This window comes from Desmodus rotundus, chromosome 4 (genome assembly GCF_022682495.2).
Source record: "Desmodus rotundus isolate HL8 chromosome 4, HLdesRot8A.1, whole genome shotgun sequence".
In the NCBI taxonomy this organism is placed as follows: Eukaryota; Metazoa; Chordata; class Mammalia; order Chiroptera; family Phyllostomidae; genus Desmodus; species Desmodus rotundus.
In genome coordinates, this window is record NC_071390.1 from 115,593,509 (window position 1) to 115,612,040 (window position 18,532).

Below are 18,532 nucleotides of genomic sequence, written 5' to 3' on the forward strand. Positions count from 1 at the left end.
TTACAATATGAAGGCTTTTCTCCTAGACCCTCCCGCACTGCGTAGCCTCGAGCCCCGCCTCGCACGCCTCACCGGGCCAGGCGCTACCATTTTCTGGGAGTATTCCAGTGTCTGTGGGGCTGAGCCTTCCCTCACTTCTAAGTCTCAAATTTTTCATTTAACATCCAAGCCTCCAATTCAATCTCGCATTTTTGTAACTTTCTCACTTCCTTTAAATGAAAACTTTTTCCAAGTCAGTTAACCCACCCACTCCCAAGATGGCCTGGAATCTGTGAGGAGTTGGTTGATACACTCTTACAAACTCCCTTCCCTCTCCACCCTTCCAAGTCCCTGAAAATCTCCACTGTGCACAGGCCACATTTCCACTTCTCTACCCCTTAGCCTGGGAGCACCATTAACAGACCGATGGGAGGAAACCCCCACTGGCCATCAGCTTCTGGAGAAGTCCTCCTGCCACAAGACAATCTCCCTTCCCATTCTCTTTGTTGGCTTCTCCCCACCTTCACTGCTCTCCTCCTCTCCAGCCTCTCCAGCGTTACTATCAGCAGGTGACTTTAGCGCAAGAGAATCTTAGACTGATCCATTTCCCCACCCCTACCCCACCCCACTGCAGACTCCTAAACGTTTATCCCTCATCCTCAGCTTTTTTACAACACTGTCAGGGGAAGAGGAATTTTTCCTCCACTTCTAAATTTAACTCTGCTACATAAAGTATCCCTTCTGTTTCCTCAACCTCTTCCTCTCTACTAGCTCCTTCCTTGGATCCCACAAGCTTACTTAAATTTTCTCTATCTTCAAAACAAACAGTAAGCAAAATACTTGGTTTGCATCCGCTTTCAAAAATGGGCCCCTTCTCCCTTCCATTTTTAGCCACACTATACTTACTATTCCTGTTTTCTTATTTCTCTTTTATTATAATTTTTTTTTGTTTTCATATTTAAATTATACTAAATGCCCATCAGAAGAATGTCAGACAACATGTAAAAACACAAAGGAGAAAAATTTAAATTTCAAGTAATGTCAGTACCCACTTACTGTTGCATTTCCTACTTATGCATGGACTTATTTCTCCATTTTACTGCATATTGCCAAAATTAAGGATTCTCCTTAAAAAATCCATAATACCATTATCATACCTAAAAAGAAATTAGCAAAATTCCTTAATATCATCAAATCTCTACCACTGGTAATGCTAAGATAACTATTTTTTTCAGATTATTTTTCAATTTCTAGGTATACAAGGTAAGTATACATTCATTTTTTATTAAAATATACCATCTTATTATATGTGCTGTTTTATAACTTGCCTTTTTCCCTTACTAAGGTCTTATATCTTTCTAAGTTATATGTATCTCTACATCATTTTTAAAAAACTCTACAGCAGTCTTTTGTATAAATGTCATAACTTATTTAACCAGTAACCTATAACGCCCATAATATTTATGTTACTATCTTTTGTCTCCGTTATAAATAACTGTTAAGAACATCCATGTTTTATTTGTTTTGTTTTGATGTTTTCTTGTAGTTCAGTTTGGGGTTTAGGTTTTCTTCTTCTTTTTTTAGATTCCACATATAAATGAGACCACAAGGTATTTGTCTTTCTCTGTCTTAGTTCACTTAGCATAATGGTCTCAAGGTCCATCCATGCTGTTGCAAACGGCAAGGTTTCCTTCCTTCGCTGGCTGAGTGGTATTCCCTGTGTGCATGGGAGTGTGCTTCCTTATCCAGTCTCCCAGCAATGGGCACTTGTGCCGTTTGCGGGTCTTGGCTGCTGTGAACAACGCTGCAGGGAACGTGGGGCGGAGACTGCTTTTTGAATTAGTGTTTTCCTTTTCTTCTGATACATACCTACAAGTGCAATTGCTGGAGGATATGTCAATAATTTCCCAAGTGACAAATTCAATGAATACATTTCGTCCTAACTTTTTTTATCCCTTGGCTGTGTTTGATATTTTTGTAGTCACACCCTTCTTTTTGCCACTTTCTTTTGGCTGGCCTCCCATAGATTCACACTTTCCTGGGATTGTCTCCTACATCTCGTGTTCCCCATCTTTACTTTTCCTCTCTGGATCTTCTTCCTCTCCCTGTTTCCTGGTATTTCCTGCAATGCTGCATGTGACTCTATGCTTCTCATTTTTCATTTTCTCATCGAGCAACTCAGACCAGTCAGCAGGCAGTTACTGTACATCTTGATAGGTGCTGATGGGGAACAGAGCCATCCTGTAGAACCTCAAATAGGGGCTGAGGGTACCAGCCTGGTGCAGGTCAGGCGTGGAGAGCAGTCTGCACACGGGGTCAGGACGCGAGGGTGCTTAGTGAGAAGCGAGGCGGCGGAGCAGGTGGAGCCAGCACCTGGAAGGTTGTGTGTGACATACTAAGAATTCTGGACTGTCTTTCTGTTTGCCCAGCAGATTTTTCCAGGTTCTTAGGACACGCTGAGCACTATCATTTCATCTTTTGTGGTGCATCCTTACATCAGCAATGTGGCAGTATCCCTTCTCATTCCACAGATGAGCGTACCACTTTGCTCCTGTGATTCCAAAGAAAACCTGCATTAAAAAAAGATGTCTTCGTCTTCGGGGGGGAGGGGAGCAGAAAATTAGGGTTCTGTATTCAATTAGTCAACAATAAGGAATGTTAATGGGATATTATGTGTGATTTATTGGAACTCTCAAAGTATGTATTCAGCTGTCAGATGACCCAGCCTGGAGCCTGAGATAAAATCATAAATTCTAAAACACTTGTAAAACCAACTTGGGGCTCAAAACAGACTCTGTTACAGCATAATGTTTATGTGGCATGATTGGGAAAAGTTGTTGTCATTAGAACGTGGTTCTCTTCTGAGGGGGCACTTACACCTACAGGAGTGTGGGGCTCAGACATTCAGAAGTCAGGTCCTAGACCACATCAGCGCCTCGTAGTTAGCACCTCACTTTTCTGCTACCTCAGGACCCGTCTCTCCACATAGAAACCTACTTAGTTTAACCAACCCCCTTATACAAGGAGAGGAAAGTGAGGAGAGAATAATGACTCATGCCTGAAAAGTCACTCCATGTTTTCTGTCCTTATGGGGAAGTCGTTCTCCTTAAAATATTTTCTTCACAAGACAAACTTTCCAGGTACATTCCCAGGCCCCATGAATTCCTGTAACTGGAGAATGGAAAGGTTGTTCCTTCTGCATAGGGTTCATTTTGCTGTTGGAAATGCTGCTGGTAAATCAGAACATGTCTGAATTCTGATGCAAATCATTTGTAGTTGTGAAAAAAAAAATTGCCTAGAGTTCAAGGCTAGGTAACAAGTGTTCACGTGGTTGTCTGTGATACCTCTTGCTTACTGTTTCCAGCCTGCTGCCCCCAGAGAGGACGCCCCTGAGCTGAGTGCCTTTTTACGAAACTCGACCATCCCTCATCTTGTCAGAAAGAGAGACGTGCCTGGGCCGGAGCTCCACAGACAGAGCCCAGCAAAAATCCTGGTGAGTTATCTCGGCTCTCGGCGTGCACAGAGCCGAGGGGAAGGACCAGACTGGACAGAGCTCCCCACTACAGATGGTTTTAACTTCAAGTTATTTTTTATTACCCCTATTGGGGTGACAGTGGCTAATAAAATTAAAGAAGTCTCAGGTATACTGTTCTACAATACATCATCTGTATATTGTACTGTGTGTTCACCACCCCAAGTCAAGTCTCCTTCCATCACCATTTATTCCCCTTTACCCTCTTCTACTTCCACCCTTCTCTTAACTTCAAGTATTGTTTTCCATTCTCCTCCGATGCTCAGATATGCCAAACATTGTTTGGCAGTACATGTTGTGAGAAATGAAAGGGGCTTTTGTAAATGAGTGTTTGCAATGTAACTTTTTCACCCTTCTAAACCTGCCATGGAAGGCCCAGTGGAGAAGTAATGGTGAAAACATAAAATGTGGCTATTAACGTATTTCAAACACATAAAGATTCCGTTGTTAGCCTGTCCCCAGACACTGTGCGGAGGAGGTTTGAACTGAGCCTAGAAAAGTGCGGCTGCCTTTCAAAGGGCCCCTGGAGTGAATCTCAGCGCCCTGCGCTCCACTGGAAGAGCCATGAATGAATGGTGTGTCCAAGTTTCCAGCCAAAACCCAAAAACAAAAAACTACAGAGCCTTCCCACTGGGGTCTGTGGTAGATCTAGCCTGAGCTTAGTCAGCACTTTGTAAAAGCACGTCAGGGACAGCATTCCCGAGTCAGCATTTTTATTCAGTTCTCCCACTTGTTCCAATGAGAATGTTAACACTACTAAACCTTACGCTTAAAGGGGTTAGAATGGATTTTTTTTAAGTTATGCATTGAATATGCTCTGACACTGTAAAAAGTTTCAAACATGGAAATGGACAGAAAAGTCTAATGAGCAAGTCTAACTTAACCAGTTAAACTTAAGTCAAGAGAGGAATGTTTATTGTCATAAAAGAACCCGAAACTACACGGTAAAAAGCCATGACAGCTGGCAGATCATATGATTTGAGTCCCTGTAAATTTTTATGACATTGTAATGTTTTTAAAAATGTAAAAGTAGAGAATAGATATGCTATTGAGTTTAGAATAAATTCATGAAATTCTGCATAGTATCATTTTTAAAAAGCTTCCAGAAGGAACAGAACAGAAAACAGAGATTTAAGTCCTGGGAATGTATGTACAGCCCACTGACTGAAGTTAGTAATACTGTATGGTATATCTGAAAGTTGTTGAGCAAGTAAATCTTAAAAGTTCTCATCACAAGAAAAAATTGTGTAATTATGTATAATTGTGTAATTATTAACAGGTGTTAACTAGACTTATTGTGGTGATTATTTTGCAATATAAACAAATATCAAATCATTATGTTGTACAGCTGAAACATGTTCTATCAGTTATACCCCATTACATTAAAAAAATTTTTTAAAAGAAAATGATTGACATCTGTAGAGTTCTAGTACACAGTACCAATAGGAAAGCCCTCTGGAGAACCAACGTCCAAACCTCTGGGGACCAAGAATTTGGAAAATCAAACTTCAACTACATTTTTCAGTTTCCACTTGGGCATATGTCTCATGAGTATATAAAGGCAGTGGAGATCAATAACTAATATTTTTTTGAAAAGTATGTGCTCTTGTGTTACAGGATCAGATTTTTTCCTCGTATTCTTTCTCATTAAAGACTTTTAATGCAAGATGATTTCTAACCTCTGAATATCACAGAAACTTATTACTTGCAGACGAGGACAAAGCAAGCCTTGATTTCTACGTCTGATTCTGTTAAATCATGTTTTATTGCCTTTCTCCCTTATTGGTTCAAAAATTGCAAATCATATGCCTCCCCATGTCCTCGAGTCAAAATAATTCTGGGTAGAAAGTGATTATGCAAAGTTTATTCTGAAATCAAAAGCTAAATAAGACCTCCTACAGTTTTTGTTTAGTTAAAAACAACTTACTGAATCACATTTCTGATTAGGAATTTGAAAGTGCAAAATGCCAAAATCCTGTTTGGGATCATAATTTCCAATTTGCATAGGAAAAATCTGGATGTGTAACCTTGAGATATAATTTCTCCTCTACTTAAGAATGTCTGTGCCTCAGCTAAAGAAAACAGTATTAAAATAAAAAGAGAACCAACCATATGGAAAAACATATTTGCCAATGATACCTCAGACAAGGGTTTAATCTCCAAAATACATAAAGAACTCACATGACCCCACTCTAAGAAGACAAGCAACCCAATCAAAAAATGGGCAAAGGACTTGAACAGACACTTCTCCAAGGACGACATACAGAGGGTCCAGAGACATATGAAAAGATGCTCAGCATCAATAGCCATCAGAGAGATGCAAATTAAAACCACAATGAAGTACCATCTCACATCAGTCAGAATAGCCATCATAAACAAAGCAACAAATAACAAGTGTTGGAGAGGTTGTGGAGAAAAGGGAACCCTAGTACATTGTTGATGGGAATGCAGATTGGCGAGGCCACTGTGGAAAACAGTATTCAATTTCCTCAGAAAACTAAAAATGGATCTGCCTTTTGACCCAGCAATTCCACTGCTAGGATTATACCCTAAGAACCCTGAAACACCAATCCAAAAGAACCTATGCAACCCAATGTTCATAGCAGCACAATTTACAATAGCCAAGTGCTGGAAGCAGCCTAGGTGCCCATCAGCAAATGAGTGGATCAAAAAACTATGGTATATTTACACAATGGAATTCTATGTAGCAGAAGGAGCTCCTACCCTTTGCGACAGCATGGATGGAACTGGAGAGCATTATGCTAAGTGAAGTAAGTCAGGTGGTAAAAGACAAATACCATATGATCTCACCTTTAACAGGAACCTAATCAATAAAACAAACAAACAAGCAAAATATAACAAAGACACTGAAACTGAGAACAGGCTGACAGTGACTAGAGAGGAGAGGGGAGGGAATTTCAGGCGAAAAGGGTGAAGGGTTTGTAGAAACAATTATAAAGGACACACAATAACGGGGTGGGGGGTGGAAATGGGAGGCAGGTGAGAAGGGCTGGGGGTTGGGCTGGGGTGGGGGGAAAAGGCAGAAAACTGTACTCGAACAACAATAAAAAATTTTTTAAAATGTCTGTGCCTTTTCTCATCTTGGGTCCCTGCTGCTTTTTGCAGCCATCACCCCCATCTTCTCCTCCTCCTCCATCTACTACTCAGTTTACAGAAACTTTATGTTTCTTAATCCTGTTCAGCACTTGGTACTCTTGACCAGTTCCTGAAACCATCACCTCCCCTAGCTTCCCCTAAAATATTCTCTCCTGTTTCTCTTCCAACCTTTTGACTTGCCCCTTTGAATTCTTCATGGACTTCCCTTCTGCCCATCCTTAAATGCTCCCAGACCTCAGGATTCCATCCTCAGTCCTGGTCTCTTCTTTCCCATTGGCTTTGCACTTCCGTGGAAATTTCTTGCCTGATTGTAACTCTAGTCATTAGTCATTCTTAGGTGACTCCTACCATCTTACTGTTTTCAGGACTAGCAGGGCTCACTGTAATGTTCATCTGGATGTCTGGTAGACATGCCAGTCTGCACATATCCAAAACTCTGACTCCCTGGCCTCCAAAATGTGCCCCTTCTTTAAAATTCCCAGTCTCAGTAGTGCCAGCACCAGTTCAGGGCCTCATCATTTCTCTCGGACTCGTGTAAGAAGTACGTACCATCGTCCTTGCCTCCCACTCCTCTCTCCACTCTTTCGCCACATACCACCTGTGCCCTAAACTACGAACATGGCCATCGCCCTTGCTTAAAAAGCTTCACAGGTTCCCCAGTACCTTCTGAATAACATCCAAAGTCCTTAGCATAAGTAGGAAGATTCTTTACCACCTGGACTTTCATCCTTCCCTATCTCATTGCCATCTGTCCCCCACGCCGCCCCAAATACCCTTTTCTCCTCTTTCCTGAACACACACCGATCTTTTACGAGAGAATCGTGTCTCCGTCACCCTGTGCTTCTAGGTAACTCCTTCTCGCCTTTCAAGATTCACTCTAAGCAACACCTCCAAAAGCCTTCAACAGAGCTAGCTAACTGGGACCACCACTTTCAGGGAGTTTATGAGAATTACCTCCTTCTGACTCCCCACCTGCTTTGCCTTCAGAAGGCAGCATTGGCCGTATACAGCGTGTCCATAATGGAGCAGAGGCTCACGTGAGGACCCTCACAGGTGGCACAAACTGTGGACTTTGAGGGTCCCTGCTCCTGCTGGAGACACAAGACCCCAACTCCTCAGTGCCCAGCTCTAGTAGAACAAGAGCAGCCCAGCCACTTGTATTTGGAAACATCACGAAGAAATCTAACCTTGTTGGAGTTCATCAGATAACAGCTTACTTATTGCTTGGTTTTTAAAGAATTCTGAGGGTCTCGAAAAAGGCTTTCATAGGAATATGTTCCTCAGGCTCCTCTGTATTTTATCGATTTCCTTAATGTGATAGTGATGTTTACTGGGCATCTGCAGGCCAGTGCCCAGGGCTGAGACATAAAAACTAAAGCGTGGCCCATGTGATAAATTCAGTCAGGGAGCGTAATTCAATAAGGGCATCCTGTCCACGGGAACATGGAAAATGGATGTGAGGCGTCCGTTTATTCCCATAAGAGGATCCAATCAAAAAATACAATTCGATAGGTAGAAGGTCATCCTAGTGAACACTTTGCAGGAACTTGCCTTTTATATGTTAAAGGTTATCCATTATAAGTTGGACAACCCTAGAAGCTAGTTTAAAAACTAGTTTTTATAACCAGGAAGTAATTTAGACAGAAAGATGAATGTTACAGAACAAATGCTTGTCAGCAGGTTAATACCTTTGGGTCTTTGAGGTCATGTGGTCCTAGGGACCTTCCTTGAAAGCCTTGTTAGGACTTCGCTTAGTCCAGGATCGGGTGCTATGCACGTCCATAAGCAATGTCCTCCTGAGTTCTGAGAAAGTGAACCAGCAGCACATTCAATTCCTGATGCAAGCAGATAGTAACAAGTCCTTAGAAAATAACTTAAATTTTATTTATCTCTGCATTACTGCTGAAGTTGAGGCATCTTTGCTACCAGACTGTGCTTTGGCTTCGTTGTTTTAATGTATTTGTTCTTCATTTAAGTTAATCACATGGATTAGGTGATGATTTCTTAGAAAATAAAGTATAAATACATTGACTTCTATGCGGATTCTGTACCACAATTTAAAAATGCTGATTTGCCAGAGTCGCTGTTATCTTTTGCAGAATTGTACGAATATCGAGTGCTTACAGATCTCCTGTGCGGTGGGACGCCTCGACGGCGGGGAGAGCGCAGTGCTGAAAGTCAGGTCGAGGCTGTGGGCCCAGACGTTTCTCCAGGTACCAAGCCCGCGGGGGCGCCGACGCTGTGCCCCTGGGGAACCTCTTCCCAAGCGCTCAGTGTGAAGCTTATTTTTTTTAAATGGTTTTTAAATTTTCTTAACATTTTCTGTTTTTACAATTTTTAGATTTAATTTTAAAAATATTTTATTTTTAAAAATTGCTTTTTAATTTTTAAAGAAATTTTATTTCTTTTAAAAGAAAGATCAATTGTTCATCTTTCCTATCAGATAGACATTTTTTTCAGCTTTACTGAAATATTATTGACGTATAACGTATATAAGTTTAAACGGTATGATGTGATGACTTGTATATTGCAAAATTATTACAATAAGGGCAACTAACACCTTCTTCCCCTCACACATTATATTTTTTGTGTGAGTGTGGCGATAACTTTTAAGATCTACTCTATTAATAACTTTCAAGTGTATAATACAGTATTGTTAACTATAATCACCATGCTGTAAATAAGGTCCCTGGCATTTACTCATCTTGTAGCTGGAAATCTGAACCCTTTAACCTCCCCAATTTCCCCCACCCCGAGCTCCTGGCAACCCCCATTCTACTCTCTATTTTTACAAGTTCAGCTTCTTTTCAAGATTCTGCATATAAGCAAAATCACATAGTGTTTGTCTTTCTCAGTCTGACTTATTTCACTTAATGTCATGCCTTCAAGGTCCATCCATGTAGTCACAAAAGACTGGATTTCCTGTTTTTATGGCTGAGTATATATAATCTCCCTTAATTTAGGAGAAAATGGTGTAAATAACCTGACTCCTGAAGACATTCAGACAGTAACTTAATATTCAAACAAATCTGTTTAGCTCACTACCATGTACCCAGTGCCCGGCACATAGTAGTTCCTCAGTAAATGCTAGTTAACGGAAATGATGGTGAGTATAAGGGCACAGTTCAGGCCACGTGCTCAGAAAAGTAAAAATAGAAATTAGTTCAGAAGGGAAAAGGGAGATTGTCCCAGAGAGGTGCTGTTACCAGGTGAGCCCACAGCATAGGCACCAGCCCAGCCGGAGTCTCAGCCAGGTCCCAGGTCCATGCGATGTGTAGGCTCCACGCAGCCCCGGCCGCTCTGTGCTGTGGCATCCAGCAAGGCCATAGATAGCCCTATCGATCGTGTGTGTTTTAAAGCTTTTAAATCTCTTCTATACCAAGCAGATGAATGTTTCCACTTGGAAAGAGCTATTTATTTAAATGATGCTATTGTGTTATGATCTTGTTGTGTAGGAAGGATTTAGGGGGACAAAAGCTTAACTAAAGTACCAAATCTGTGCATTGTTGCTAATATATATGATTTTATTTATTTTTAGAGAGAAGGGAAGGGAGGGAGAGAGAGAAGGAGGGACACGTTGATGTGAGAAACATTGACTGGTTGCCTCTCATGCCCCCAACCGGGCCACGTGGCCACGACCCAGGCACATGCCCTGACCAGGAATCAAAACGGTGACCTTTCGGTTTGCAGGATGATTCCCAACCAACTGAGCCACACTGGTCAGGGCTGTTGCTTAAATATTAACTACTAAAAATGTTTTATTTGGTTTATTGTGCCATAGCAAATCAAATGGTAAAATTCTTTTGAGTCTGGCTAACAAATAGAGAAATTTGTAGTTCTCGATTTTCATGTTTTCTGATTCAGTATACCTCCACAGTCTCAAAAATATTATTTCATTTTGCTTCTAAAATAAACAGGAGGAAAATTTAAGTTGTTTTTAAAAGTTTGTTGTGAAGCCCTTTTTAAAAAAATTTAACGCAAGGTTTTCTCAACATTAGCACTATTAATATTTTGGATGAGATCATTCTTTGTTGTACAGCTGCCCTGTGTATTATAGGACGTTCAGCAGCATGCTTGGCCCCGCCCACTAGATACCAGTAGCACCCCTAACCCAGCTGTGACAATGAAAAGACGTAATTACAATTGCCAGTGTCTCTGGGCTCAGAGTTACCCCTGGTTTAACAAGTGACCCAGGGAGAAGTGCAGTGCACAATTTGCATTTTTTTAAGTTAAACCACTATTTATTCATTCTCTCAACAAATATTTATGGAAATCCAACTATGCTGCACACACTGCTTCAAGTGCCACTCACAATCCATCAATTTACTCATGGTGACTCTGCTGTTACTTGTCATCCGAGAGTTGACAAGGAACAGGAATCCGAGTGAATGCCCAAACCCACGAGTGTAAATGGGTAACCATACATTCCTCCTGTCAGTTTGGGCGCCACATCCTGCTGGAATGAGGGGAACGACTTTTCAGTGAAGCAGGACTGAAATCATTGTGAAGCCATGGCCAAAGGAAGACGGTTTTGTAGTGGAGGATGTGCATCAGGTCTGTGCACAACGTTCTGTTCCAGGAAGACGCCCAGAGAGGGAAATGGCATCTCCATTCTCTGTTGAAAAGACCCAGTGAGTCTGCAAGAAGTCAGTAACAGTCGAGGGACTTTCTGAACAATAAATACTTAGCGGACCAGAGCCACCTGCAGGGACGTTCTGGAGTCCTACCAGAGCAAGGTGCCTCTTGCAAAGATTTGGGGGAGAGTGGCACAAGTGTCTCCCTGTATTCCCACAGCCATAGCCCAGATCTCTGTACTTCTCCAGTTTCTTCTTATTCCACTCTCGGAAGCTGACTGGCAAAGGGGAGTGCAGTGTTACAAGGCAACTCTCTTTGTCTCTCTCTCTCTCTTCACACACACACACACACACACACACACACACACACACACACACCTATTGGATATACTGAAGGCTTTTGATAGTTTCCGCATGCAACCCAGAAGGAAGTAAACATTTTCTGCCTTCCTAATTCAGCATAGAAAATTTACAAGTCTTGGTTGACATGATTTGCCTTATTGTGTTTGTTTCTATCCGCATGGTAAACAAGCAAACTGGTCAGCAAAATATTTTCTTTGGGTTAAACTTAAATATTTGCCTGTTCTGTGATGGCTCCTTGAAACAGCAACCCCTTTGCAGCTTAAAGTTTTACCTGTAGTTGCTCAGGTTTTGTCATCTCACAAGGTAAATGTTTCTGGTAAGTGCTGGGTATTGCAACATGGGCTGCATAAAATGGATATGTGTTTTAAAATAATTCTTCAGAAGGAACTGAGTAGCGTGGAGGTGGGAGTGAGCATGCTCATAATGTTACCAGCCTCACCAAGTGTTTAATCAACCCAGAAGTCTCACTCTCCACTCCGCTTGCTGCCAACTCTGTAATTGTTTTGAGTACCGTGGCTCTTCTGTGCAAAAGTACCTCACTGAGGTAGCGAACGGGCTGCAAACCAGTTTCCATGGCACTGCGATGAGAGAGGAATAGGGCATTTTGTGAGGATGACTAGCTAGCTGGGGCTGGTGGAAGGTCCACAATATCGTCCAGGAGTCTGAACTCCAGCTGCTTTTTTAATCCTAAATTGCCCACAATATGGCAGTGATTGCTATTACACAAGGAGATTGCTACGTAGAAGAGATTTTGTTTAACCTAAGAAAACTACAGGTGCTCTGTAAAGAGCACAGCTGGAAGCATTCAACTTTCAACACGGAATCAATACTGTGACTCTGCTCCTCGTTGTCCTTCATGAATTAAATGCTCACCTGTGATGTGCCTACACCCTAGTGGCCACAGCCCAATATATCTTTCTTTGAGGCCCACCAAGCCAACTATAGCCTAAAGCTCACATTTCTCATCCTTGCAGCTCCATTTTTTTCATCTTAAAAAAATGAAAAAAAAATTTCTTACTGACAAGCATAGAAGACACCTTGGTTATGGAGAATAATTTAAAATAAAGAGCAGACCACTGTATGAGTTGTACTGTTTATCAGATGGGTATTAATGTGGGGTGGGAAGGTCATCGATAACCACGCCATCTGACCAGTTCATTCACTGTCCGTTCGTGTGGTCAGTCAGCCTGAACTGATGAAGCCCTTCTGTGTGTGCTGCGCTAGGTGCTGTGGAGAAATACAAATGTCACATTCCATGGTTCATGCCTTTCATCTTGGCATGATCTTGTTGGAGAGAAAAGTAACAGAGAAAAGTAAAAAGTTAAACAACGATGTGAAAATTCCAAATGACGTATGACAACTGGTGTCTCATCCCAGAGTATGGAATCAGGGTCTTGAGACCAGTCCCAGGTGTCTCTGAAGCTTGGCAAGGGGTGCATGTGTGTGGGGGGGGGTGAACCACTGGAAATGACAGTAAAGAGTGGCAATGAATGGAAAATGTGAGGAGGAATCAAACTTGTGACCAAGAGCAGAGGTGGTAAAGGGTGTCCGCGAAAGAAAGTCCTCAGAGAAATGTGTTTCTCTGTGTTCTACATGCCAGAATTCAAATCCCACCTCTTATGCACTAAGAAGCTTTCATATTGGTAAGTGCAGAATCACGTAGCACAAACACTTTCCGTCTAGTGTCCATACAGAGATGGGCTTCTCCCGTGATTTTTTTTCAAGCACGTGACTTCGAGGCAAGAAAATTATTTTCTGTCAATTTTTTTATTGAACTTGGAGGCTGAGGAAAACCTGCGCGTTGGAGCTTTGAGAACACGGACGCACATGTGCGTAGGTGGTTGTGACCCTCACGCACAGGCCTCACTGCCGGGATTGTTGTGTTTGCTCTGTGGCTACCTGCCAGGATGATAAGGAAAGTAGGTTTAAACCACCAAGTACACACATGATTTTGTGAGCAAAAATTTCCGCACTTAAAAAAAAATACTTCTCATACAAACAAACAAAATCCAGCTTTCAGTTAAAATGGAAATGCCAGGAGAAAAAAGAACATCAGAAGAATAACCAACCAAGTAACAGCCACAGAGAATTTTTCCAAGTGAAAGGAGTTGCTTATCCTGGAATGTCAGGGTGGAAAGGAAGAAAAAGACAAAGATAGTGCCTTTGAGTATATAAAAGTTTTGCGTGCTCGGGCCTGTGCTTACCACATAGAGGAAATAGGGTTTATTGAAGGAGGAAAAAAAATGAGTCACAGAAGAAAGCAAACTTTTTTAAAATAGAGATAATTTAAACAAAATTATTACAATCTCACCTGTTGGATTAGCCTTAAGAAACCCAACATTGGCTCGTGGGTAGTGAGTTGCTGGTAAATGTTTAATAAAGTGCACTCTGTGAGGGCAAAAAGCTCCAATATGTAGCATTTGCTGATTCCCATGGTGTAAATGTTGCCCCCAGAGCTACAACACTACATTTCAACACTACATGATTGAACACTACACTACACAACACTACATGATTTCAAGCTGCCAGCATTGCTGAATATGAATCTCTTGATGCACTTGTAGCTCACCATCATGTAGGGTTTCCCCTTACAGACACGGTAGACGTAAAGAGTATGCAGAGAACAAGTAATAGGAAAATGCAATAAAATAAGTAGTAAGTACTGAGTTTTTATTACCTTTTAAAAATACAATTACTGAGGTTTATGTATACATAATTTAAATTTTAAAAACGGCTCTATTTAACAACTGGTCCTCACCATTCCTGAAACTTTAACAATCTCTCAAGAGCCATGTGAGCCAGCCACAGGCTGCCACTGGGTGGGTCTCATCACTGCCTCAAGTGAGGCGGAGGAGAAGCACAGAAGCTTACGTTCTCAGAATGTCTTTTCTTGACTTGCTCTAAAATATTTTCCTTTGATTTTAATCAACAGTTAAAATGAGGACCAATTAAACAAAAAGAACTTTTGCTGAAAAGTTCTGTCAAAAACACTGTATGACTCTAGGTCTGTGGTTCTTAATTAGGGGAATTTTGTGCTCTAAAGGGACATTGGCAATAATGGGAGACATTTTTGGTTGTCACAGCTCGGGAATGGAGGGGTGCTGCTGGCATCTAGTGGGTAGAGGCCAGGGATGCCGCTAAACATTTTACATTGCACAGGACAGCCCCCCAGCCAACCTAAAATCTGAGTGGTACTGAGATGGAGACAGTGCTCTGGGTCTTCTCTATAAGATGAAATGTGATACATTTCTTTATAACTCAGTACCAGTTTTTTCTCTAAACTATTTCCCTCTATGACAAGACTTTTTAGCTCACTGTGTTTCCCCTTTGTTCTTCACTAGTAGCAACTATATAAATCTTTGTGCTTACTATGTTTTAGGACTCATTTTCTGTTTTTTTATTTTAACTTTATTGTACCAAGTCTTTTGTTAATAAGACAAATTGTCTTTAAATAAGAGGAGGACAAATGGTTGGATAGATAGACAGTTGGATGGACATCTGGACTGGCGATGGATGGATGGATAGATGATAGATGGTCATCTGGATGGATGATGGATGAAGGATGGTGGGTGGATGATAGATGGATAATGGATGGATAGATAGATGGATAATGGATTGATGGATGGATGGATGGGGGAAAGTAAAAGAAAAGGAAGAAAGGAGAAAGTTTTGCTTTGAAAATGGAAAAACACTGAAAACAATTGGGTGGCTGCCAGTATAACTCTTAAAGGCTTTATATGAAATATATTTAAATATTTTTAATTTCAGAGAAAAAATGATCCCTATTCTCTTGCATCCCTGGTGTCCTTTGAAGTTAAGAAGATGCCTTATAAAGACCAGCCAGCAAAACTCCCAGAGGGAAGCATAGCAGTAAGTATTTTAAAAATATACAGGCATTGAAATATTTTGTTGAAATATTTTTTTTTGGTTTTTTTAATTAATTTTATTTATTTTTTAATTTTTATTGTTATTCAATTACAGTTGTATGCCTTTTCTCCCCATCCCTCCACCCCACCCCAGCTGAACCCACCTCCCTCCCCCACCTCCACCCTCCCCCTTGATTTTGTCCAAGTGTCCTTTATAGTAGTTCCTGAGATAATTATTTTTAAAATCTGTGTTCTAGCTTGTTGCTAGGTTTAAGTGCTTCTTACATTGACTTGAGAACAGTTTCCCCTTCAGATCACTATTTCCTTCTTCCAGTATGGAAATTACTTAGTGTCATTTGATCAAATTTTTAAACTTAATGTAAATTTCTATGCCCTCACCCATAAAAAACCACCACAGGGCAGGACTAATATCATTTTCAGTCAAGCTATTTTGGTTCAGAGAAGTCCAGATAGCAATGACCACTATAATGAAATTGTACCGATTGCCTAATTTTAACACAAGTGAGTCGGGAGGGTCAAATCTCTTCCTTAGGGACAGATGCCAGAGACCAGCTGCATGACATTGGATGGTAATCTTTCCTTTAGTGTAAAGAACCATAATTTTTACTGGGGAATAAAAAGTATACTGTGAGCTTCATTTGATTTTTTAAAATCAAATGACATTTTATTTTTAAAAATTGAGGCTATTTAGCATCACTGACCCCCCAACTCTCTGTCATAGCACAACTGTGACATCCTCAGCAGCCCGACAGGGCCATGAAGAGCAGAGGGGACAATGGGCGAGAGGGGGGGAACAGACAATAGTCCCCAAACTCTGCCTGCACAGTGAAAGTGGCCACAGCCAGGGCTCTGGGAAACATATTAAGATTTAAACCTCCATCTCTTGGCCACCCACAGACATTGACAACCCCCACTTGAACCCTGGTCCCCAGATCCATGTTACTCAAAGTGCAGTGTACAAACCAAAGAGCCCAGCACCACCCAGGAAACTGTTAGACACTCAGAAACAGGCCTCCCCGCAGACCTGCGTTTTGTCAAAAGCATCGGGCATCATGTTCACAGCATCACTGGGGCAGCGTTGCTTTGGGTGGCGTACAAATTGATACTCCCACCATTTCTTCACATCAGAGGTCTTCAGATGTAATTGTAACAGTCTTTCTAGCCGAACTACCTTTAGTAATTTAAATTAACTTAGTCCATTGATGCGTGATTCCCAACCCTGAGTATTCAAGAGTGGTCACTCATGCAACTTTAAAGTCTTTACCTCGACTGCCAGGATTAAGTGTGTTTGAAGGCAGGCTTTGCCACCGCGCTTTAAAAGACCTCCAAGTGGCTCTTCTGCAGGGAGGCTGGGGCTGAGAGCCTCTAGCACAGGCAGGCAGCTCGAAGGAAAATGCAGTTTCAAAGTCCCTTTCCTGGGCTTCGTCCTGGCCCCACCCCACTCTAATTGGAAAACCTTCAGGAAGTCACTCCACTTTGCTGAGGCTGTTAGCCATGTTCACCTGACAGAATCGTTGAAACGGTTAATAAAATTATGTCTGTAAAGCCCTAGCGTTGTACCTGGAATAACGTAATTGTGACCCTCCCAATATCGGACTCATCAACAGACTGCAGAGCCAAGCCGTTTCAGTGAACTTCGGTGGCAGTTTAAAGCAAGCGCTGCCACATCTTTCTTCGTTTCGTTCGCCTCTTTCACAAGATGTCTGGTATAGCCCAGATTTATGTTCAACTTAGAAAATGGAGGCTTTGGGATTTTAATATAGAATGTTCATCCAGAGAGGTTCAAAGGCTTGTAGTGCCGAGGGAGATAAATCTGGACCCTTTTGTTGTCTCTGAGCACATGTTCGTTAACAGAAACATATGTTGCAGTCGATCCCATCAACAGCATCGGATCTTTCCGCGCTGGCCACAGGTGACAGCCTGCTGTTCTCAACTCATCTCAGGAGATCCACAAAATGATCAAATACATGCCTCCCCCACCCCCACCGCCCTTGTTACCGCATTTGTAAAAAAACAGCCTTGTTATCTGACCTAGGTGATTTACCACACCATTCATGGAAAGGTACCACCAGCAGGTCCTGGAATTGCATTGTTCAGTGTTCTTTAGTTACAACATTGATAAGATGCCCTAGGAACTTAACTCTTGTTTCTGTCAGTTAGCTTATGGTCAAATTGGTTTCATTATATGTAAATTTGCTTAAAGTCACAGAATCTGCCCATGATGTTAAGTGAGGACTTAACTGTAACTGGAAAAACATTCAGACATTTTTTATAGTGAAATCTCGAAAGTCTTGCCATTCTTATCTTGAAAAGAGCCCAGAGGGAGAGGATTGCTTTCAAGCAGCAGAACTCATTGGAATCGGTAGCTTGAAAACCATCAGAGCTCCAGTCCCTTCTCTGCCCCTGGGGAGAAAGTCTCTCAGTTCCTCCTTCCGTAATGAGACTAGAGAGTATTTGCTTGTTTTCCTAGGCCCTTGTGTGGGATGATTAGTTTGTTTATACTCCCTTTCAACATGGCCATAATTCAAGCATTTCTTGAGGCCTCCATAAGCTTTCCATATTGAAGAACTAGCAGCCCCATCTGCTCCTTGCATATGTCTGTGTTGGTAAAAATGAACTCCTCCTGTGCCGCAACACTAGCCGTGTTCAGAGGCGAAGGGAAGGTTGCATGAAGCACAGGGTGAGGACTGAACACCGATTCACCACAGCACAGCAGGAGAAATCCCTCTGTTATTTGAACGCTTTTTTTCTTTTTGCTTACCAGTTAACTTTGACATTTGTGATCCACGTGACTAAAGCCAAATTCCATAATTTACATCTCAAAGAGAGTATTATTGTCTAGTATTACTCCGAAGTTGGATATTATAAAATACGAGTATGTCATGAAAACCCTTATTTAAAAACTCATTCATAAACTGTGAATACACTTGATTTTCAGCAAAACTTCAGCAGCTTAAAATGGAATTCTTACATTGAACAGTTGTTTGGAGTTCAGACTTACGATAGGGACTACTTATCTCGCAGGGGCGATTTGAACACTGTTAAAATGTGTGTTCAGCGGTCTACTTTATGCGAAAGTG

At 41.5% G+C, this 18,532-nt stretch overlaps 1 protein-coding gene across 1 annotated transcript in view; it reads left to right on the forward strand.

Moving 5' to 3' along the window:
- ITGA8 (integrin subunit alpha 8) overlaps window positions 1-18,532 on the forward strand; it is a 176,908-nt gene that overhangs the window by 148,349 nt on the left and 10,027 nt on the right. The window contains exons 26-28 of the mRNA XM_024578009.3: window positions 3,344-3,472; window positions 8,728-8,841; window positions 15,334-15,435. Of these exons, the coding sequence (XP_024433777.1) occupies window positions 3,344-3,472; window positions 8,728-8,841; window positions 15,334-15,435 (345 nt within the window). The remainder of the gene's footprint in view (window positions 1-3,343; window positions 3,473-8,727; window positions 8,842-15,333; window positions 15,436-18,532) is intronic.